The sequence below is a fragment of the Felis catus genome, chromosome D3 (assembly GCF_018350175.1).
Source record: "Felis catus isolate Fca126 chromosome D3, F.catus_Fca126_mat1.0, whole genome shotgun sequence".
Taxonomy (NCBI): Eukaryota; Metazoa; Chordata; class Mammalia; order Carnivora; family Felidae; genus Felis; species Felis catus.
In genome coordinates, this window is record NC_058379.1 from 26,365,122 (window position 1) to 26,389,532 (window position 24,411).

Consider the following 24,411-nt stretch of genomic DNA (forward strand, 5'->3'; position numbering starts at 1 on the left):
AGAGGGAGACACAGAATCGGAAACAGGCTCCAGGCTCCGAGCCATCAGCCCAGAGCCCGACGCGGGGCTCGAACTCACAGACCGTGAGATCGTGACCTGGCTGAAGTCGGACGCTTAACTGACTGCGCCACCCAGGCGCCCCTAATGTAGCCATTTAAAAACATGAAAACCAGGGGCACCTGGGTGGCTCAGTCGGTTGAGCACCCAACTTCAGTTCAGGACACGATCTCACGGTTCGTGACTCTGAGCCCCGCATTGGGCTCTGTGCTGACAGTGCATAGCCTGCTTGGGATTCTCTCTCTCTCCCCCGCTCTCTCTGTCCCTTCTCCACTTGTGCTCTCTCTTGCTCTCTCTCTCTCCTTCTCAAAGTAAATAATTAAAAACACGCACACATGAAAACCATTCTCAGCTCTCAGGCTGTGGCAAAAAGAAAAATCAAACACCAACCAACCAACCAAACAAACAAACCAGACACAACAACAACAAGAAATAGGCAGTTGGATTTGAGCTGGATTTGGCCTGTGGGTCATAGTTCGTTGACCCTCTGGATTAGAAAACAGTATTTTATCAACGTGAAATTTTCCGTTTTGAGTGGAACAAAGGGGCATTGTGTTTGTAACTGGTTTTTCGATGATTCAGAACGAGAAAAAATGAGAAAGCAAATGTGATAGAATGTTACAAACTGATGAATCTTTTTTAAAGTTTATTTATTTACCTAGAGACACAGAGAGCAAGGGAGGGTCAGAGAGAGAGGGGGGGAGAGAGAATCCCAAGCAGGCTTTTCCCAGAGCCTGATACAGGGCTTGGACTCTCAAACCGTGAGATCATGACCTGAGCGGAAACCAAGATTTGGACGCTTAACCAACTGAGCCACCCAGGTGCCCCACAAATTGATGAATCTAAATGAAGGATAAACAGGCATCCTCTTAACTATTCTTGCCACTTTAAGCTTGAAATTCTTTCAAAATACGTTATTTAAAAAAGAAATCCCACTTCCCCCCAAACTCTGTGGCTTTGGGCAAGTCTCCTATATGCTGGGCTCCCTCCTACCTGAAATGAGGGAGGTGCTTCCCATGGAGACTCACGGCCCATCCTGGGAGTCCCCACTGATCCACAGAGCACCTGCAGTGTGCGGACGCACTCCTACACTCTGGTCCCCAACAGAAGAGGTCCTGCTCACATGGTGTTCACTACACTCAAGTGGGTTGGGGGGGGGTGCAAATTAAGTCATGGCATCTAAGCGCTTGGCCCCACGCTTGGTCCCGAACCAGCCGCATGCCTGCCACCAATATCATGACTGTGAAGACGTCTGTGATGACGCTGGGGGATGGCCGGCTGCTCCGGGGGCCTGGCCCTCCACAGCTCTCAACCGTCACGGGTCCTTCTGGGGAGATGCGTAGACAGCACCCCCGGCCTATCATAAAACCAGCCTTTCTCCATTTGTAACAGCATTGGAAGTGTCAATATTTGTGGGGCGAACGGGCCGTGATAACCATGTTTTCACCCAATTACAATTTGGTTTTTATCTCCTCTGACAGGAGGTTATGTTAATATTGAGTCAATTCACTCCAACATCATCTTTAAAAAGGAAAAAAAAAAAATTTTTTTGTCTCTTTGAATAAAATACCCAGGCCACCTGTCTTGTGGTTCCTGGCTGGGGAGGAAGGTGCTCACTCACACGAAAGATTCCCATCAGACTCATCTTCCCAGAGCTTATTAATTATTTTCAATGTCTCGTGGAAGCATGGGTGACACGTGGTGACAAACGTCCTGCCTAAGGGCACTGGGGATGAATCAAGGGTTATCGGTCTTCTGCACACTAGTGGTGGGGGTCGGGGGGGTGGCTCAGGATGTTGCCTAGCCGTGGCTGGGAGTTCACATAGAAGATACACCAGGCTCAAGGGGTCCCCCCGAAGGGACAGAAACTGAGCTGGACTCCCCTGGTGGAAGGGCCTGTAGGAGCACCCCGGGATTCCCGCAGGGACGTGAGGACCCGGAGGTGGCAGAGGGCCGACAGGAGATACATTCATGGGGGGGGGGGGTAGTAGCAGGTTTAAACTCCCTTTTGTTGATGTCCGTGGGTTCAAATCCCAGCTTCATTTCTTACTACCTTTGTGACTTTGGACCGGTCTCTTTGTATGTTTACTTATTCGCCCAGTGTCTCCCTTGAAGGAGCTGGATGGTAAAGGGGGGACACAAGCAAGCAAAGGTGGTGACCGTGAGAGAATGTCACCAAGTCTCAGTCATTGTACCCCCCAAAGGCCCTTTAATCCTTCCCCCTTCTCTGCCCTACTTACCACCCGCCCCCTGCATTTCTCATGCGGGGTTCTCATGTCTGCTGGCCCCTGGCCTGGTCCCAGCAATCCTCCTGCCACGTGATCTTCAGAGAGAGAATTTTAACATTTATATACAGTCTCGGCTTTTTGTGTCCAAGATCCATCAGTGGCTTCCATTGTCCTCGGAATACACTGCGAGAGAATGTGCCACCCCAGAGGTAAACCCAGCAGACAGAGAGAGCCCGGAGGGGTGGGCCCTCAGCCAGCTCATGGGGGTCAGAGACGGCTCCCAGAAATGATGCCCACACCCAAGCTCAGAAGAGAACTAGACGGGGGCGTCTGGCTGGCTCACTGGGTTAAGCGTCTGACTTCGGCTCAGGTCATGATCTCACAGTCCGTGAGTTCGAGCCCCAGGTCAGGCTCTGTGCCTGGAGCCTGCTTTGGATTCTCTCTCTCTCTCTCTCTCTCTCTCTCTCACTCTGCCCCTCCTCCATTTGCACTCTGTCTCTCTCTCCCCCTCTGTCTCTCAAAAATAAATAAACATTAAAAAAACACAAAAACAAAAGGAAGAGAACTAGATGGTCACCAGGCAAACAGGCTTCAGAAGAGAGAAGCAAGAGTCTGGCCAAAGGCACAGCCTGGGCAAAGGCGGGAAGGTGATGAGACAGGTGTGAGCGACCCCAAGCTGTCCCTAAGCTGCTGCTCAGACATGTCAGGAGCACGGGAGCCAGACTTGGCACCCGTAAAGGTCACGTTGGGGAACCTGCATTGTATTCTGAGGACGATGGAAGCCAGTGACGGACCTTGAACACAAAAAGCCAAGACTGTATGGAAATTTTAAAATTCTTCCTCCGAAGATCGGGTGGCAGAAAGATTGCTTGGACCAGGCCAGGGGCCAGCATGAGAAATACTGATGGTGGGTGATCATTGGGGGGGGGTGTCAAGGGGGAAGGATTGAAGGGCCATTTGGGGGTACAATGACTGAGACTTGGTGACAGCTTTGTACTCAGCACGAAGAGGGGGAACACGGTCCCCAGTATGAATGAAGTAAAGGAAAGAGCTTGGGGGTCTCCATTTCGCAAAAAGCAAATACCATATTCCCTTTGGGGGAAGAGACAAAGGTCAAAGGCGTGAATTGAATGGGAAAAAAAATGAAAGCAACCAGTGTCCTGGAGAAAACGTCCTCTTCCAGGGTCTTGTGGGAGCCAGGTGCCAGCATCTGCTGCTCACAGATGTTATTTACGCACGGCGATGATCTCAATTACGTATCTTGGTTGTTGGGATTGCTTCTGTCTCCAGATTAGTTTGTTTCCAGTGGAAACATTCCATGGGAATTAATTAGTAATTGCTCCTAAAGAACAGGTGTCTTTAGATCATCCCCACACATCGCCCAGCCTAGTCTGTGCTACGAGGTCTTGTAAAATCGTTTGCCCAGAAACCAAAGTCTTCCGGCAGTCAACCCCTGTGACTCGGACGAGGGAGCCAGCAGGGAGCTCTACGTTTTAAAAATCACGGTCTTCAAGTTTTTATTTTAGAGAATTCTTGCAAATGCACAGTCATAGCGTTCTTTAAACCAGCCCCGGGCCTGGGAATATCATGCCCCTTTTTATTTAAAAAGACTTTTTATTAATGTTTTGAGAGACAGAGGGAGAGAGAGACAAGGTGAGAGCAGGGGAGGGGCAGAGAGCGAGGGAGACAGAATCCAAAGCAGGTTCCAGGCTCTGAGCTGTCAGCACAGAGCCTGACATGGGGTTCAAACCCACAAACCGGGAGATTGTGACCTGAGCTGAAGTCTTATGCCTAAGTGACTGAGGCAGCCAGGCGTCCCTCATGTCCCTTTGTACATGAGGAAAAGGAGGCTGCAACACAGGATATCTCACCCCAAATCATACAGCTAATTAGGCAGCAGAGGCAGGATTTGAACGCCAAAAGTTCTAGGACTCTTCCATGATTTATCACAAGGGTCTTAAACCACGGTATTATCAGAGATATATCCAAGGCTCCCAGTGGAAGGAAACTGGGTGAAAAGAGCCAAATAATTCTCTCGGGGTCCTAGACGCCGGGGCAATGGGCCGAGGGGATGCCTGTCCACTAAGGGCAGAATCCAGAGATTCTGGAAGATGCCCTCAGGGAACTCTCCCATGCTGCTGGTTAGGCCTGGCACGCCGCACATCAGAGCTTCAGCTGGGGCCTGGAATCCCCACGCCCATCTGACCACGCCCATCTCTACTCTGTAACTCTCTATGGCTCCCCATCACCTTTGGGATAAAACCCAAACCCCTTAGCCACGCTCACTAAACCCAACTATCAACATATCCCCCCCCATACTGTCTCCTCCTTATCCCTGCAGCCTGGCCTCCCATGGGTCCCAGAGTTCAGGCCACATCCATATTTGCTGAATGCATAAGTTTTTTAATAGGTGCATTCAAGCAATTCCCTTGTCCGTGCCCTGAAAGAGTAAACCTTTCTCTGGGCTCTTCCACGCCACAGTTACTGAGCTAGAAGGGCAGCAGGGCGTGGTCATGTTTCTGAGAACCTTGCTGCTTGGACCTCATCAGCCCCCCGAGAACCTTGTGGCTTTGACCTCATCAGCCCCCCACAAGCACTGGGCCATCAAGCGATGCGAACTCTCCACTTTGGGAAAAAGTCTCTGGGAGGTCACACTGCGCGTTGAACGTCATGAGTTTAGCAGCTGCCAGATCCAGTCCTCTTGACTCAAATTTAATTAATGTTGAGACGGCCGAATGAAGGTCTGTCCCACTAAGGTAACCTCGCCATCAGTTTTCTCGTCTACGAAATGGACGTGTCGCCACGGAATTGGAAAGGGTGTTTTGAGAGATAAATGAGGCCCGCGATTCCCAGATGCCAGTCCTAAAAAAATGTAGATTCTGGGTGCCAACCCAGACTTAATGAAGAAAGACAAAGAAAAGACTACCTGGGGGTGGGATCCAGAATCTGTGATTTTTAAGCAGTGCTTAAGTTCTCTGATGTGCGGCCAAGTTTGGGGACCCCAAGACACCACAGAAAAGCCTAGTACATAGTAGGTGCTCAATGTTAATAGGACCCATACTATACCAGCCAAGTTGCACAGACACAGAACTGCTGGCATTCACAGCTTTCGGACATATATTGCTGTGTGCCCTTGGGTAAGTTACTCAACCTCTCAGAGATTGTATCTTTATTAAACAGGTCAATATAGAAGTACCCTCCTCCTGTGGTTATGGTAAGGATTATCTAAATAGCACACTTACTGCTGCCACCAGAAAGTCTACAAGCCCCCTAACTTTCAAACCAGCCCCAGGTTTGTCCCTTCTAGCCAGCTCTGTCACCACTTAGCCCAGATGACCATCTCCTCCGGCCTGGAAGGGTATTCTAGCCTCCTAACGGCATTGCCATCCTCTTTACGTCTAGTCTCCGCACAGAAGAGCGAGCCTCTCAACCGCGAATCGGATTATGTCACTCTCTGCTCAAAACCTCCCAATGGCTTCGCACGACCCTTCGTGTAAAACCCAAGCCTTCCAGGTCCTGCGTGTTCAGGTCCCTGTCTGCTCCTCCTTCTCCCAGGATAGTTGAGCCGACCACCCAGGCTCAACGGGACCCCTTGCAATTGCCTATTCCAGAACTCCATTTATTGCCTTTATTCCCCATATCAAGGTGTGAGATGTTTCTACTTTTTCTATCATTGTTTGCTTGCCTCCTTTTCCATCAGATGTGAGTTTCATGACGGAGGGTACCTGCCTTACTAACCATTATACGCCTAGATGGAGCATATCACCTGACTCACAGCAGGTGCTGCATAGATCATGAAGGAAGGAAGGAAGGAAAGAAGGAAGGAAGGAAGGAAGGAAGGAAGGAAGGAAGGAAGGAAGTCAGGAAGTCGTTCAGTGCCATACCCAGCACTTACGGCACAGTCAGTAGCAAAGTTAGCTCCCTCTCTCTTCCCCCTCCTCTCTGCTCTCTCTGCCTCGGTCCCTGGAGCCTTCAGGTAAAGGACAAATACCTTCCCTTGGAGAGGAAACACAGTGATGCCCAATGTCATCACTGCTTTATTTGATTAGCTCTGACTCCGGCATCCGGGACACGTGTGCTGGGAACCAAAGCAACTGTACCCTGACCTCTGGTCCACGCGAAACCATCCTTATAACGATTTCCATGACAACAGCAACAGAAAGCCAAGGCTGTGAATTCCCTTTGATAGGAGCCGGATGCAGAGATGGGGAAGAAGGACTTTCAGAAGAATGAAGCTCTTTGATTCAGCTCGAGGCGCCTTCATTAAATACCACCATTTGTCAAGAACACACATTTTAACCCTGCCGAGGAAGGTTGCTCATGAATACTTTAAAAAGGAAGGAAAAGAACGAACAAAACCATCATGGTTCCTTTTTGAGAACAATCACCTGTGGGGACGGGGACATTTGGATGCTGTGGCATCAGGAATATTTTGGTGGGAGGCAGGAAGAGCAGCTGGCCCCCTGCCAAGGGGGCTGCAGGAGCCTGACATGCCTGGATCCTGACCAAGTGCTCAGAAATCTCTGCCCACTTGAAGCAAGTCAAAAGGCTAAGCGTCTTCCACCCACGTGGCCAGCCAAAGAGAAAGGTCAAGGAACCCCTAGATTCTGCAGTTAGAATCATGAGCCCTGGATATGAATCCCAGCCCTGCCACTTAGCTGCCGGACACGTCACTTCCCATCTCTGGACAGGACTTCCCCACCTGTAAAATGGGCGCAAGGTCACTTCCCTTCCCCAGGGAGTAAGAAGGGTAATGAGATTGAGCACAAGGGTGCACTTAAGCCCAGGGGATTCTAGTTTTCTGACACAGCCACGCGGAGAGTAGGGTTTGCCTTAAAAGCAGGACAGTCCGGGACAAGCCAGGATGGTTGGTCACCCTGAAAGAGCATTAGCAGATACAACAGAGCATTAATTAATAGGATTATTAAGAGAGGAGCCCTTCGGCGTCTTCAGGTTTCACAGCACTGCGCCTCTGGGGAGGTCTCTCCCCAAACCTACCAACCTGGTCCAATCATGACAAAAGCATCACACAAAGCCAGACTGGGGGGACACTTTACAGAATACCTGGCCAGTCCTCCTCAAAACTGTCAAGGTCATGAAAAGCAAGGCAAGACTGGGAACCTGTCCCAGACCAGAGGACACTGGGCAGGCCAGACCACCCAACACAGTGTCGTGCCCTGGGTTGGTTGGATCCTGGAACGGGAATGCACGGAATCCAAGAATGAACGGGGAAACTCGTGACATCTGAATCGAGGCTGGAATTTTGTTTAAAAGGAAAACAAGGTTTTCTCCCTTAGCTAACCAATTGCTACCCGAAACCTTTCATTTTACAGACAGGAAACTGACACCGGAGACAGGAAGCAGAGAGAGCTCTGGATCCGGTTTCTACGACCTGGAGCTAGACTCTGCTGCCTCCCACTGCCTTCCTGGGGACCTGCTGACCTTCTTGAGCTCCTCCAGAAGGAAGAGAGAAAGCAGTCAGTGGTTTTGGAGTCAGGGAAAGCGGGTTCAAGGCCCAGCTTTGCCTTTGATTGGCTGTGTGACCTCAGGCAAATCCCTCACCCTCTCTGTTCCCTAGTTTCCTCACTTGTCAGATGAGGCGGAGGACCCCACTGAATTCAACAGGCAGGCATTTATTCAGTATTTATTATGGGCGATGGACTGGACAGGTACCACCAGACATGGTTAAAGCAGAGCCTTGCCCTCCGGAAGTGTATCGTTTTGCCTGAGGGTCCGAAAAGTACAGATAACCCATCTAAGTTTCTGGGGATATTCTGTGGAGATAGAGAAGCCCGCAGCCATGTGGCAGCACTGAGGCTACGTGATAGAAGGCCAGAGAAGGAGAAAGAACAGAGGGCAACACTCTGAGAAGGTGAGGTGGTGAGGGCAGCAGGAAATGCCTTCCGTCTCTCCACACCTGGATTCAGCACATGCCGTTTATTAGCAGGAAACGATGGACTTAGAAGTGACACCAAATGCAAGGGCACCACACCCCCAGTGGGGCTCTCAGCTCCCCTGCATTATTTCCAGCTCACTCCCCCGCTCCCTGTCCCTGCATGGGTCAGGTAGCAAGTCCCGTGTCCCTGCTGTGATATTCCGCCGTGGGACCTCTCTCCCCAAGTCCGCCAACCTCCCCCCACCCCACCCCGCGGAATCTGAACACCTCACGCCTCTCGACACCTGCCTCCATGGGCTGCGCTGTCTGCACTGGGCAGCGCCCAAGCCCGTCGTCCCATCTCCCCAGGTCCTTGGCTCCTGCCTGCTCTCACCTCCCATCTGCCTCCACTCCTCCCTGGGGGCAGCCAGGGAGGGTAGAGTCCTGAGTTCAAATCCTGGCTCTGACACTTTCTAGCTGCCTTGGGGTGGGTCTCCTGCCCTCCTTGTCTCCCAGTCCCCTCCCTTGGAAAATGGAGATGAGAATCCTGGAGACCTCAGTATAGAACTCGGTGCCCCATCCCATACAGAGTAAGCGCTACATGGTGGGCGCTCCAGAAGGTGAGACGGCCAGAGATCCGCATCGTTACAATTCTAACTGTCAAATGGCTATTGGTGGTGGTGGTGGTGGTTTAGGCTTTGCTTTATCAGCACGACTACCCGTTGTTTCATACCCAGCCTGGGTGGGCACCACCTGGCCACCACACATGCGCACGCGTGCTGCCCTCGGCCATTCTGCCACGGCCCCCGATCTGCCCGTGCCCTCGGGCTGCCTTCTGCCTCCACCCTGAAGAAGGGAACTGGACTTCTTGGTCATTTATAAACCCCTCCTTCTCACTTATAAGCCACCTCCATGTGGCATGCTCAGCCCCTCGGTGTCCCCCTTCTTCATGCAGGTCTGTGGAGGTCGGACGTCAGTGCAGTGGCCACCCCCATCCCCATGCCCTGGCTGGCTGCAGCACCCTCCCCAGCCTGGTCCTGAGGGGGCCCACGACACCCACCTGGCTGTGCACTTTCTCCAGCTCCTCCTTGCTGACCGACGTCTTGCTATCCTCCATGCTCCCCAGAAGGAGCTGCACGTCGGACAGTAGTGCGTGAGTCCTTTTGAGGTCCCTCCGGAGACGCTTCTCCACGTCAAAGTCCCGATGGCCGATCTGGAAGCCAAGGGAAGGCTCTCGTGAGCTAAGATGGCAAAGCAGTGGCCAGGGTCCAAGTTCTCCGGAACCAGACTCCCTGGGTTTAAATCTTGCCTCTGCCTCTCCCACTGTGGGACCTTGGACAAGACCCTTCTCCTCCCCGAACCTCAGTTTCCACATCTGCAAAATGGGAACGACATCAACCGCACAGGGCTGTTGTGGGAATTAGAAAGGTGTGTAGCCGAATGCCTAATAAGCTGTGCCCAAAGCTGCGCCCAAAGCTGCCATCACAGCCTGTAAGGATCCAAAGTCACTATGTCTCGTGGTTGGCACCAAAGCCATCAATATGGCCTCTCCCCACCTTGTGAGAGCCTACAGGTCAGGGGAGGCCCTCTGGTGACAGAAGTGAGGACAGCAGTTTCCCTGCAGGGGCAGGGACTAGATAGGGCAGAACTCGGGAGCCCCTTAATGCTATTCATGTGGGTGGTACTTCTCTGAGTTTATGAAAATGCATTGAGCTGTACGGGAGGGGTCCGGTATGCTTCTCTGCCTATATGTTATGCTTCAGTAAATGGTGCTTAATATAGCTGTGCTGTTTTTGGAGATCTAAGTCAAGTTTTGCTGCCCCTCGAGCTGGTCCCCTCTGCCAGGTTAAGACATGGGGTCATTTTCTGCAAAAAGTTGTTACCCAAGAAGTGAGCACGTTCCTTCCCCCAAATCCCTGAACTTGTAGGCCCTCTGAGCGGGCAGCTGTCCAGTGGCCCCTGCAGAAGCCACGTTCCTGGACTCGGCATCAGGAGGGTGACAACTCCCAGCGGCCAACAAACGGAGAGAGGCACAGGGTTCCCCAGAGGACCGGCATGAAACAGCGATAGTAAAGCACCTCTGAAACTCTAGAAGAAACTAACAGCCCCTTGGGGTGCCTGGGTGGCTCCGTTGGTTAAGCCTCCGACTCTTGGTTTCGGCTCACGGTTCATGAGTTCAAGCCCCACGCTGAGCTCTGCACTGCCTGTGCAAAGCCTGCTTGGGATTCTTTCTTTCTTCCTCTCTCTCTCTCTGCCCCTCCCCTGCTAGTGCTCTCTCTCTCTCTCTCTCTCAAAATAAATAATAATAATAAAAAAAAGAAGCTAACAGCTCCCTTCTCAGACTCTCCAGAGACCAGTGGAAAGAACACAGCACCATCTATCAGATGGGGAGTTTTCAAGAAAACGGGGTGTAGGTGTGTTTCAGCCGTGGGACCCAATTTCTACGCACCTGGATACCTGTGCCTCTCAACAACCATTTCCTGGGATGCTCAGAATTCCCCAGAATATTCTAGAAAGAAGGTGGGGTTGAGAATGGGGTGGCCCCGGTTTTAAACCCTGGCTCGCCATTTGCTGACATTGGGAGGGATGGCTGAATCATACGACCTCTCTGAACCCGAATCTCCTTGTCTGTAAAAATAAGGTGAAAAAAATAATCTCTACCCTCCATGTTGAGATAAGACAAGGATCAGGCATGATAATGGATCAGAAAGCACTTTGCATGCTGTCAAGTGCTTTACAAATATAAAGAATTATGAGTATTGTCTGATGACCTAGAATGCACTCCTCTAGATTACGCATTACTATTTCTTGGCAACTAGCTTTGAATTCTTTGAAAAATGAGTTGGTTCTTCGAATATAGCCTCTTTGTTCTCAGATGTATTGCTTTGTTAAGTTTTAAATGCTAATGTGTGTGTGTGTGTGTATATATATATATATATATATATATATATATATATATATTATATAGTCTCACCTGCTGAGCTGAGATCAGGACGGGGCATTGTGCCAGGCCCTTTGTCACATGTTACTGCATCTAACTCCTGTGACAATCTCTTAAAAATAGACGTTATTATTATTGCCTTTATAAAATGCAGTAATAGCTTACATTTAAAGGGAGCTTTCTAAGTGTCAGACCCGCTTCGAAACCCTTTAGGGAAATTAACACGTTTGGTCTCCATGAAGCATCTATGAGGTATGTAGTATTAGGAGTCCCATTTGACAGATGATGAAGCTGATGCCTACAGAGGGGGAAGTAACCAGCCCAAGGTCACACAGCTATGAAATGGAAGTTTGGATAGGAATCCAGCTGTCCTGGCCAGAAAGGGGTAATTGTAAGGAAATGTACGATACAAGAGATGTGTTCTGCTTTTTAATTTAAGGGAAAGCGTGCTTGGGAGGAGCATCGCCCAGCTCAGGCTGGGAGGGGATCCGCAAGAGTCTTAGGTAAGTGGGAGCCAGGTGAGTTGTGGGAAGGACATTTCAGGAAGAAGCCATGCCATGAGCAAAGACAGAGGGCTGAGAAAGTCTTGTATATCTGGTTCTGAGTGATTAGCATGAGGGTGTAAAACACGGAGGTGGGGCAGGGGGCCTGGGGCCAGCTCATGTCTTGTGAGTGGTGGGGACTCTTTAAGTATGTACCGTCTCGGGAAAATGGAGGTACAGCGGGTGAAACTGACACAGAGAGAGTAGTGCTCTCCCCAAGGTCACAGAGTGGCTGTGCAGGACCCTGGGCAGCTCACTATTAGAATGCAAGTCTCTAACCACTGCACGGCAGAGCCTAGGGGAACCTGAGTCCTAAATCACTAACTCGAGCCCAGGTTCATTACCATGATTGCATTCAAGCAGCATATTAGCATCTTTCTTATCTCTATGTCTGTTCTTGATCTTTATACATCCCAAGAGTATAAAGAGCATTCATTTGCCTGTGGAGCAGGTTGGCATCAGGGGCACTCCCTAATGTTGGCGCTGACCACGGCTCAGAGTCTATCAACTTACTGAAGACCTTGAAAATGCGACCACCCCATCTCCTTTGCAGAGGGGTTTTTGCAAACAAAACTCACAACAAAATCTCAGACCAAGTCACCCTCCTCTTCATAATGAATCGTTACAAGAGAGGAGGGCAAGAGAGAGAGAGAGAGAGAAAGCTCATTAGGTTAATGGGAAATAAATGTCATTCGGCAAGTTTGCATTCTGTAGCACAAAGATTCAAATTTGGATAAAGCTGGTGAATAATTAACCAATAAATCTAAATGATGTTTAGTGTTGTTTTGGGAAACTATATTCAAACCTCAACTGTTTCAACATTTATCATAACGCCAAATTGTCTGGGGCTGTTGTTAAATGTCTGTTGTCGGGACACCTGGGTGGTTCAGTCGGTTAAGCGTTCGACTTCGGCTCAGGTCATGGTCTCACAGTTCGTGAGTTCGAGCCCCACGTTGGGCTCTCTGCTGTCAGTGCAGAGCCCAATTCAGATCCTCTGTCCCCCTCTCTCTCTACCCCTCCCCTGCTCACTCTTTCTCTCTCTCAAAAATAAATAAACATTTGAAAAGAATGTCTGTTGACAAAGATCCCTGAGTCCTTTAAAATGCAATCTGTAAATGCCATTGGGGATAATGGAAGCCACTTTACAGAAGGGGAAATTGAGACTAGGAGAGAGAATGAATGACATTCTAAAAAAAATCAATATGGTCAACAAAAGTATGATTCTAATTAACTGGATATTTATCATTTTTTTGGACCTTCATCATTTTTAACTATTTTAATGTTAATGTATTTTTGAGAGAGAGAGAGAGAGAGAGAGGGCATGAGCAGGGGAGGGGCAGAGAAAGAGGGGGACACAGAATCTGAAGCAGGCTCCAGGCTCTGAGCTGTCAGCACAGAGCCTGATGCAGGGCTCGAACTCATAAGCTCTGAGATCGTGACCTGAGCTGAAGTTGGACGCTTGACTGACTGAGCCACCCAGGCACCCCTGGACCTTAATCATTTTTAAGCATCATAGCACTAGGTTTCAAAAATACAGGGCTTTCAAATAATATGGATCCCATTTCAAACCCACTTAGGCCACTAACAAGCTATATGATCTTGGGAAATTTCCTTTAGCTTTTAAGCCTCACTTCTATCATTTATAAGAAGGAACTAATAATACTTATCCCACAGCATTGTTGTAAAAATCAAATACCCTATGTTAGAAAAAATTATGACTAGTTATCTACCACAAGAATAGAAATATGGTTTGTAGCTTTAGAACAAACATTAGAACAAAAGGGATCATAGAAAACATTACCAATGTATCCAAGAGCAGGAAAAGATTATAAGAAGAAGCAAAGAGGGGCACCTGTGTGGCTCAGTCGGTTAAGCATCCGACTTCAGCTCAGGTCATGATCTCATGGTTCAGGAGTTGAAACACCACGTCAGGCTCTGTGCTGACAGCTCAGAGCCTGGACCATGCTTTGGATTCTGTGTGTCTCTCTCTCTCTCTCTGCCCTCCCCCACTCTGCCCTGCCTCTCTCTCTCTCTCTCTCTCTCTCTCTCTCTCTCTCTCTCTCTCTCTCCCTCTCTCTCTCAAAAATAAACAGACATTTAAAAATTTTTTTCAAAAAGAAGACGCAATGAAGGGGACAAAAAGCCAACAAATGTTAAACACAAAATAGGAGAATAGAAGTAACTTCATATATATTAGTTATTCCAATAGATGTAAATGAATTAGATTCTCGTATAAAAAGTTTGAGACTAAAAACACTGAAAACAAAACACATTCATATACACATTTGGAAAAGGTGAACCTGAAGGGATGAAAAAAAAAGGTCTTGCAGGCTAACTAAAAGAAATCAAGCAAAATAACATAAGGCAAAACCCATTCATTGAGGAAAGAGGAACCATTTAATAATCAAAACAATCTGCTAAGGAAAGAAAACAATAATAAGCTGAGATGCACCTAAAAACGTAATCTCAAAATATATGCATACCCTGGAGACACTCTTGCCCACGTGCACAGCAAGACAGATATAAGACTAGGCACTGAAGTTTTGTTTCTTTGTATGAAAACAACTACATACCCACCAGCAGAAGAATAGAATTAAAAATAAAAAAAAATATGGGGTAGCAGTTAAGATAAATGAATTAGAGCTACATGGATCATCATAGACTGATCTCATAAAAGAAGGCAACAAAGTAAAATGCAAAATCATATGTACTGTGTGTGGTTAACTTTTAAAAAAAATTTAATGTCTATTTATTAGTGACAGAGAGAGAGAGAGAGAGAGAGAGAGAGAGAGAGAGAGAGAATGAGTGGGGGAGGAGCAGAGAAAGAGGGAGACACAGATTCTGAAGCAGGCTCCAGTCTCTGAGCTGGCAGCACAGAGCCCGACGTGGGGCTCAAACCCACGAATCACAAGATCATGACCTGAGCCAACTGAGCCACCCAGGCGCCCCTGTGGTTAAGTTTAAATACACATACAGTGGAATTCTACATTCCAGCCTCAGGATGATGGTTTCCTCTGGGAGGCAAGGAAGAAGGAAGGTGGGAGGGGCGGGACTTTGGGAATGGAAACCAAGGGGCCACCAGCTGTTTTTGGCGTGGGTTTCCTGTCCTTAAAAATATCTGAATGTAATACAGCAAAATTTTAATTTATGTGAACCGTGGGTGCTTGGTGCATGAGCATGAATTCTATTATTCATTCTACTTTTTTCCATGTGTTTGGCAAGTGTCTTAATAAAACATTAAAGATTACCAAATGTGATCATTTATTTAGAGGTCCCAGCGTGGTGACTCACACAAAATTAGCATTTTATTCATCTCAAATCACCTTCCCTTTGCACAGAAAATGTTTCATTTCAGCAATATCTATAAAAATCTTTCCTTCCTGGTTTACCTACTTTGTCAGCTCCAGTGGACCCTGCTGAATAGAACGCCGCCTTCTCCCACTCTCATTCTAGAATCAAATACTGGGCTGGGCACTCTGGCACTAATGCTAACGAAAGAATAACCCCGATGGCTCTGCACTCGATGGCCCCAGTTTGCTCGGCTGAGAAACTAGAAAATGCAGACAAGGACGATGATGAAGCTTTCTGTTGCCTCCTTCAGCTCCCCACCCGGATGCTCAAGCTATGGTGATCCTGCGCTAGGATTCACTCATTTAATCAATTTTTTAAAAATACCCAACGAGCTCCTATTTGTCTAAGGCCTGGATGCCCTAGTGGGCCATTTGGAGACCGGCCCGCATTCCTTCGTGAACAGAAAGGGAAACTCTGGTGATTGACGGCGAGAGCATCGCTAATTAAAAGGCAATGAATGCGTATTAAGCAAATCCATTAAAACCCACTCCTGTGATACTTTCAAAGACATCATAGAAGCCACAGGCATCCCCTTCCAATGCTGAGGTTTCACGCAGCAGCGGTACAGACAGGAAGATGCTTCCCAGCTGGGAAATCAGGGAGCTGGTGCAGGGCCCTGCCTGCTTTGTTTACAGCTGTGGTTTTCCGACTTGGTGCTCAAGGGACATTTGGTAAGGTGTATAGACATTTCCGGTTGTCACAAGGGAGGGGGGATGGGAGGCTGCCGTCGTTCAGCAGGTGGAGGCCAAGGGATGCTGTTCCACATCCTACAACGCGCGAGACAGCCTCACCTGCGACAAAGGCTGATATGGCTTGAAACGTCCACAGCGCTACAGCCGAGAACCTTGATGTCCAACTGTGGCAACATGCGCACAAGGCTCTGCCTTTCAGTAGCGGTTAATCAGCTCACCCAAAGCCAGGCAGACAGAAGTGGCCCAGCTAGGGTTAAAAGCTACATTTGCCCGACTCGGAGCCTGCCGCCTCTGGCAAAAGTCTCATCCTCACGAGGCTGGCTGTGAACACAGTGACCGTTCTCATTCACCCCACTGAAGCAAGGCCTGCCTCCCCCGTCTCCCCGACAGCCTGCTGAAGGCAAGGCCACCTCATCTGTCACTTCTGGCCGGGCCCACTCCATGTATTCTCATGGTTCTTCCAAGAACTCTGCTGCGTGTGGACCCCAGAAGCTGTCCTTTGAAGAGCCGGTGAGTGTGGACAGGGCCTGAACTGATAGGCAAGAGGGTGCTTGGGAGGATCGGGGGAGGCTGGCTGAAATGACTAGGGTCTGGCTTTTCCGGAAGACTACTGAGCTGTCCCTGCCCCTGAATCCACCTCTCTAATAGGGCCCGGAGGGCAGGGAATGTGTTGCCTCAAACACGTTTTGTTTGCGGGTGTTTCCCCCTTACCTGATCGCAGAGGGTTCCAATCAAGCCTTCCAAATCCTGCTTCTCATGAAGGGCTATCTGCTTCTCCTCGTATTCTTGTTCCAGCTGCATTTCCAGCTGGCGGAGCTGTGGACACAAAGGGCGGATACACACATGGGATAAATGAGCTCTATCCAGACCAAGCTCACAAGGCAGGGACCCCCACCCGGAGGAGGGGAGGAATGTCAAGTGCACGGCCGCCATCCGGCTCCACAAAGGCTGCCCTGGCCATCAGGAGGGCGCGTCCCTGTCAGAGAACCCAGAATCCTAGGAGCTTGGGAGCCTGACAGTTATGGGGCGAGCTGGCCGCTTATGGGAAACCCCCTGCCCCTTGATGTGAAGCCCCTACCCCCAGTTCCCTGCCCACTCCTTAACAGGTGCTTCCTCCTATGCCATGACCTTGCTCGAATGTTCGCAGATCTCGGCATTCGGATTTTAAGGCCTCTGTACAACATTATGTCTGATGTATTGAAATGTATCCACCTTCTTTATCAAATAGGCTGGGAATCCGTTCTTGTAAAAAGAAGTTTGGACTACAAGTTCGTGTCTCTCCAAACTTCCTATGTTGAAATCCTAATGCCCTGGTGCAGTGCCCGTTGAAGACGTGGCCTTTGGGAGATAATTAGGTTTAGACCAAGGTCATGAAGGCGGAGCCCCCATGCTGGGATTGGTGCCCTTTATAAGGAAAGACAGCAGAGGAGTGCCTGGCTGGCTCAGTCGGTTAAGCGTCTGACTTCGGCTCAGGTCATGATCTCACCGCTCGCAAGTTCGAGCCCCGCGTCGGCTCTCTGCGGTCAGCTCAGAGCCCACCTCAGATCCTCTGTCCCCCTCTCACTGTCCCTCCCCCACTAGCACATGCGTGCTCTCTCTCAAAAATAAATAAATAAACATTAAAAAAATAAGAAGAGACTGCAGACAGCCTGCTTCCTCTCCCTCCACCTCGTGAGGACACGGCAAGAAGACCATTGTCCCATTGTCCGTAAGCCCGGAAGAGGGTCCTCCCCCGACGCCCAATCTGCTGGCACCTTGATCTTGGACTTCCCAACCTCCAGAACTGTGACAAGTAAATCTTGTTGTCAGCCCACGGTCTATGGTATTCTGTTATACTAGTCCAAATGGACTAAGACATCTGGCTGCAAGCAACTCATTCAATTTACAGTTGGCTCTGACTTCCCTAATCCCCCCGCAAAGGCAGGTGCTCCCCGCCGAAGTGAATACCCCACGGCAACCGCTTTGCACACCTTCTTCCCTACCAGTCTCTGTCCTACATATTGTCTCACCCTTCCCTTCGTCCTTCCTTTCCATGCTGTCAGTGACCCTACTTCACAGCTGGGTAAACTGAGTCAGAGAGAAGCTGTGAGGCGCGTGCTCCTAAGTCAGTTGCTGCTGAGAGCAGTTAGTGTTCTATCTTCTGGCCCCAGCTTTTCTGCCACCCCAGACAGCCATCAGCTTTCCCACGTGGGTCGCTAAAACGATTGATTTCCTGCCACGGTGAGAGAGACAGAGCAGGCCCTACACGTGAAGTCCATGTGAGTGCCTGTCATAAGGATAAAAACACCTTTCTCTGACCTCACCCTCTCCCTTTATAAATCTATCCACGGAAAAGCCTCAGGAGGGTCTGGGTCACATCTCCGCCTCACTGGGGCCCTGGGTCAGGGCACCCATGACGCTTTGCGACACTTTTAGAATGCGCCAGAAATTGTGCAACCTTCACCTGAGGGCGCATGGGAAGGGACTGAGGGTTTCCATCTCCTGACCCACGGAGGGGAAAAAGCACTGATTGATGGTCACTTACGTAGAAAGCAAGTTCATTTCAGAACTTTCTTTTAACAGTGAGAGAAACAAGGCACTCTGTTTGTATCTGCTTATAGAGGGAAGGCAGGCAAAGCTAAAACTCATTTTGAAAAATTCATATTTGAAAAATACACAAAAGAGGGGCGCCAGGGTGGCTCAGTCGGTTGGGCCTCCAACTTTGGCTCAGGTCATGATCTCGCAATCTGTAGGTTCGAGCCCCTGCATCAGGCCGTGTGGTGACAGCTCAGAGCCTGGAACCTGTTTCTGATTCTGTGTCTCTCTCTGCCCCTCCCTTACCCGTGCTCTGTATCTCTCTCTCTCTCTCTCAAGAATAACAAAGCATTACATTTTTTTTAGTTTTAATAAAAAATAAAGAAAAAATAAAAATACACAAAATAATAAGAACTATATATCAAGCAAGGCCAAGTTTCCTGGAGTGTGCTCTGTAGGATGCTTCCCCTTGGCGTTCACAAGTGTGATGGGTATGTAGGTAAAGGACGGAGGAAAGTCCACGCCAGAATCACTGAGTGATTCATTTCTTCAGTGCAAGACTTATCAGAGCCTTTGGCAAGTTCGTGTGCAGGAAGCTCTAATGGAGGCAGCAGCATTGCCCAAGGCTACCTTCTATCAATGCTTCCTAAAATGGCTTTCCAGGGTCCAAATGTTTGCAAAAGAAAAAAAAAAATTCAAATCTAGCATTTTGGTTAAGAGACTGGGCTTTGGCAGGAGACAGGTCCTAGCTGGGCTACTTCCCGGCTGGGTAACTTTGGGCAACGCACTTCACCTTCATGAGCTCTGGTTTCCTCATCTGCAAACCAGGACAATCGATGTTACAGAGCCCTAGAGAGGGGCAAAGAAGTGGGGCATAAAGAACCCAGCCTGGCGTGTGGCACCCACTGGGTGTTCAAAGACTCCCATCCGTTTCTCCCAGATATGTGGATCATGGAAAAGGAGGAAAAACTGGTCCCTCAATGCGAACCCCCAGCACTTTCCAGTTTACAGGGTACTTCTCATTCTTTTATCTCTTCTTCACAATAGCACAGGAAGGTAGAACATTTTCTATCGTTGCTTTGATTTTACAGATGAGAAAACTGAGTCTCAGGGAGGTTATGGGACATCGAGGTCCGGAGGAGTCCAAAATCATTGGACTCTTTCCAGCCCTGGGGAGTTCGGGAAGGAATGCACTTGGCTCCTCGAGATGTGAACCCCCAGAGGGACTGAGCTTTCACGAGACCCACAAAAAGCGTATTTGGAGACAAAGACAGGCAGCAGATACAGTAACATCACCCACGGGGGGTGAAGAATGGGCTCAGTTCTCAAACACCCCCCTGGAGTAAGGTCAGGGCACCACGGCGGTCAGATCCGCCCAAGGATGTGCTCAGCTAGCCTCCCGTCTCCTGCCAAAGCTCTGCCAATCACCGAGGCACCCTTCAGCCCTGCCCCGGGCGATGCTCTTAGCTGTGAGCTCTGTGGGATGCCAAGTCCCCACCCCCTGCTTCTCTTGGATGGATTAATCACACCCAAGAGCAAGTCAACCACCTGGCTGGTTCACGGGCTCCTCCAAAGGGCCACTGCCTAGAAATCCACACTCACCAGTATTGCTTGTTACGAGTCCATTACAAGGATTACATTACCAAATCATGCAACACTTCCCCATCTGAGATCTCCCTGAGCCTTCATGGTGACCCTACAAGCAGCCATAGTCTCCTGTTTTACAGATGAGGACAGTGACGCTTCCTAGCAAGGTTACAGGGTTTCTCCAATGCCCCACACTCGGTAGTTGATGACGTTGGGACTTGACCCAAGCCTCCATGACTCCAAGGAAAGCAGCGACATTGGCTTTCTTGTGCGTCTTATAAACTGGCCTTGAGTGACCAGCGCTGGATACAGAGCAAGGAGTCAGGGAATAGCGTGGATTTTAGTAATAGTTGAAGCTTTTAAATCACTTTCCGAAGATGGCACAGTTGTTAAGGTGGAAAAGCAAAGATTCAGACAAAGAGTCTGCAAATTCCAACACCCAGACCCTCAAGCCCTACAGTCTGGAGGTCTCCGTAGACAGACCGCCCTGGGAGCTAATAGCAGGAGTCAGTTTTAGGAAATGCTCCTCAGCCCTTTCTCGGAGAGTCAAATGTACACAAAGCCGTGAAAGATCTGTAAGGGTCCCGCAGCGAGAAAACCCATTAACTGAGCCATACCCCACAGCTTTCCAGCCACTCCACTGAAAGGACTCCTCTTACATTCACGTCAGTCAATGCATCTGTAAGGGTGTGTATCTCAGCACTGGTTGTAAGAACAGAAGATCTGAAAATCCTGAATGCCCAGCCACAGGAGGCTTGTTGAACAAATTACAGCACGTGCCTAACGTGGACTGCTTTGAAGCTCTTAACTATGTACATCAGACCGGTATTTACTGACATGGGAAGAGGAAAGAGGCCAAGGACAAAACGCTTGTGAAAGGCTTCAAGAAAGCACGGCCCCCTTCGGGTGAAACGGTATCTCAACAAATATGTTACGTGTGTGTGTCCCATGACAGAGAGATACGAATTGGCTTGTAAAATAGTGGTAATGATGGTTTCTGGATGGTAAGAGTTCAAGGGTTTATTGCTTTCTTATCCACTGTTTGAAAGGTCTGCAGGAGCTCGGATGACGCGTTAGGAAATTGTCTGCAAAGGAGACAGCCAGAAAGGACTGGTCCCCTTCTTGAAACATGGAAGGCCTTCCCCAAGGCCTAAGTCACATGGAACTGTGGGCTTTGGGCAGAAATCTGGGGGTGATTATGCTTGACAGTTCCAGAGGCTTCTGGAAGCTCCAGAACCATATTTAAGAGAGGTACTTCTGCTCTAGCAGCCTTGACAGCTAAGGTCTTAGGTGGATACAAAAAGTCGGTCCCCAGGCTCTGGAGTGCACCGCCCCCCCCCCACTCAAAGGAAAATGGCACCCAAGACTGGACCTGCCAGGGCCCAAGGGGCACTGACCCGCTTCTGGCAGGACTGGCGGACATCTTCCAGCTCCTCCTCCTGGTCCTCACGGTCCTTCTGGTGCATCTGTTTCATCCTCTCGATCTCCAGCTCAAACCGCTGGCGGAGCTGGGGACAGCAAGGACAGCACATGAGGGTGACCCACACCAACCATGTCATCTGTGGTACTCCAGCTGCATTCTTCCTTTCTGGGATGCAGGGGTGAGAGTCCAGTAGCCCCCCACAGGTCCCCAGGGAGGTCAGAAACGGTAGATAAATAGCCCACATGCCGCCTCTATCCCCTCCTGTGGTCACTACAAACATCACTAATCCGTCAGGCTACTTTCTGCCGAGTTTAGATGGAAGAATGCTTCGGAATCCTTCTTGACAATTGTTTAAGTTTATTTACTTGAGAGAAAGAGAGAGAAAGCACAAGCAGGGGAAGGGCAGAGAGAGACGGAGAGAGAGAATCCGGAGCAGATTCCGCACCGTCGGCCCAGAGCCTTGCACGGGGCTCGATCCCACACACCGTGAGGTCACGATCTGAGCTAAAATCAAGCGTCAGATGCTTAACCGACTGAGCCACCTAAGAACCCGCTTCTCAACACTTTTAAGATGAGGCAGATATCATAAAAAAAATTTTAAACGGGGGGGGGGGGCACCTGGGTGGCTCAGTCTGTTAGGTGTCTGACTTCGGCTCAAGTCATGATCTCAGGGCTCGGGAGTTCGAGCCCCCCACCCGGCTCTGTGCTGATGGCTCGGAGCCTGGAAGCTGCTTCGGATTCTGTGCCTCGCCCTGTTTCTGGCCCTCCCCCACTCATGTTCTGTCTCTCTCTCTCAAAAATAAAATAACATAAAAAAGTAAAAAAAAAAAAAAAATGAAGCATATGTGTCCTCCCTGGAGTAAGCATCCGTGATGGTGTTTTGAATGAGTGGGTAGGTGGGCGGCTGGATGGTAAAACGAGTTTATGTATGAAGGTATGAAAGCCTCCAGGGGGAGATCACTTGCCCAGAATGTCACCTTGGACAATTCACTTTGCCTCTGATCACTCTTCTCTGCGGAAAACAATCACCTTAAAATGCGCTATGAGAATTCAGTGAGATGGCCCGCGTAAAGCACCTAGCACATGGCCTGGTGCACGAATCTGACTTTCTCTTTTGAAAACAGAGAGGACGGCCCCCCTCCCTCCTGGAAGACGTAACGAACAGCTGTGTCCCGCGAAGGAGGTGAGTCTTTTCAATAAGAGCCTCCAAAACTTGCTCGCAGCCGACAAAGAGCGGCGGCGCATGATGTCTAAGCTGCATGGTGCTGTCTAGAAGGTTCTAGAATTGGAAGCAGCCGTCACGGGTTCCTGTTGCAGTTCGAGATTTTCCTTTTTTGATCTTTGATCCACAAGGGATTGACCCAAGCCCCTGCTTCTCAAATTCTGTGGTGTGTTAGAATTGAACAATGCAATTTGTAAAAAAAATTTGCATTTTTAGGGCTTCCCCCTTGACCTACCGCATCAGAATCTCCAGGGTCCAGGCTCCAAGAATCTATACTTTCCAGCTTTCTCTACTGTGGTGGTGAGGCAAAAGGATAGTGTACCACAGAGCCCTTATTACAGCTCCTGGCATAAAGTAAGCTCACATTAAATGTCAACCTCCTTCCTCGCCTCCTTTTAAAATGACAGGTTATGGGGAGATAATCCAAAACGAGGAGCTTAAGCAAGTAAATATAATATTTCCTTTTCTTTTTTTTCCCCTAGCCTCTTGGACACTCCTGACATCTGCAATACCATTTATGTCAAGGCTATATGAGTGAACATAAAATTCCCCGGGGAAAGTGCTATATTGTAATCCATAAATATCTCCTGGATGTCTGCAAGGGCACAACGCCGCGTGGGGTTCTGGGCGAAGCTAAAGACGGATGGAAGTGTTGAGTCAGCCTTGCCTCCTGTGTAGGTTGAGGGTGGCGAATTAGGAAAGTTGCATTAACTTTCGGGTCCCTGCGGTCACAGGAGCACATTTCCGCTGCTGAGCGCCGAGGGGTGCCGGTGACATCTTAAAGAACCGACACCATTTTCCAAAGTGCCCACTTTATTCCTGACGCTGGGTGGCTATGGGAGCTGCGCGATCTTCCATATCCCTTAACAATCTACACAGACATCCCACCTCCTTCGTGAAACTCCATGGGTTCCTCGCTGGAGCTGGGGAAAGCCAGCGCGTTGAAAAGCCTCCCGTTTCGGGGTACAGATGAGGAGACTGAAGTCTAGAGAAAACAGGGAGCTTGCCTAAGTTCACATCGACTGAGCTGCCTTGAGGACCCCATGTGGATGCGACCATACTTCAGCCACAGACCTTTCCTGCCTCTGGGCTTTTGTACTGGCTGCTCCTCCTGCCCGGAACTCTCTCCGTGCCAACTTGCACTCACCCTTCCATAAATGTCACTTCCTCCGGTAAATGCTACTTCCTCCAGGAAGTCTTCCCTGATTGTTCCTCCCCCACCCCACCCCCGCTCCCAAAACCAGATCGGCAAGTTAAACTTCCTCTTAACACTCAGCACGACTCCAAACTTCCAGAAGGCAGAGACCACATCTGTCTTGTCTACAGCTACATCGCATGATGCAAAGTAGGCGCTTGATAAATTCCTGCCAACTGAGTGAGTGAAGGGACTCTGCTTCCTGAATTGCTTCGGACTCTGTCCCTCCATGCCCACCACAAGCCTGGGCTCCACGCCAAGGGAGTGAGGGTAAGTGAGAAGCAAGGGTAGGCTCCCCGGTGCTCCCTCTCCTCCTTGCCCCCCGAACCACCACTCCTGTTCCTCACTTACCCAGAGCTGCTCAGGGTTCATCTGCTTTACATATTCATGCTATACCTGGGGCCCCTGGGCAGCTCAGCAGCTCAGTGTCCAACTCTTGATTTCAGCTCGGGTCATGATCTCATAGTTCGTGAGTTCAAGCCCCGCATCGGGTTCTGTGCTGACAGCATGGAGCCTGCTTGGGATTCTCTCTCTCTCTCCCTCTCTCTCTGCCCCTCCCTCGCTCTCTCCCCCCCACCCCCCGCATCAAAAATAAGTAAATAAAAGTTTCAAAAAAGTATATATTCATGCTACCTAGTCACACTTTCTTGAAAAGGGGGTCCCCAACTTATAACCACTTTGAAATCACGGCAGCCTGAGAAATGCCCCAGGAGACATCGCTTCCCAGAGAAGCATCAGGAAACAGCTTTGCTTCCCCCTTGAAAAGCTGGTTTGTTTCTGCCTT

At 49.5% G+C, this 24,411-nt stretch overlaps 1 protein-coding gene across 3 annotated transcripts in view; it reads right to left on the reverse strand.

The window, feature by feature from the left end:
• Positions 1 to 24,411, reverse strand: part of MYO18B (myosin XVIIIB) — a 258,450-nt gene that overhangs the window by 90,838 nt on the left and 143,201 nt on the right. For all 3 annotated transcript variants that reach the window (XM_006938537.5, XM_045041734.1, XM_045041736.1), the window contains 3 exons: positions 21,185 to 21,295; positions 16,398 to 16,502; positions 9,221 to 9,373 (listed from right to left, as the gene is read on the reverse strand). In XM_006938537.5, coding sequence (XP_006938599.3) covers positions 9,221 to 9,373; positions 16,398 to 16,502; positions 21,185 to 21,295 — 369 coding nt within the window. The remainder of the gene's footprint in view (positions 1 to 9,220; positions 9,374 to 16,397; positions 16,503 to 21,184; positions 21,296 to 24,411) is intronic.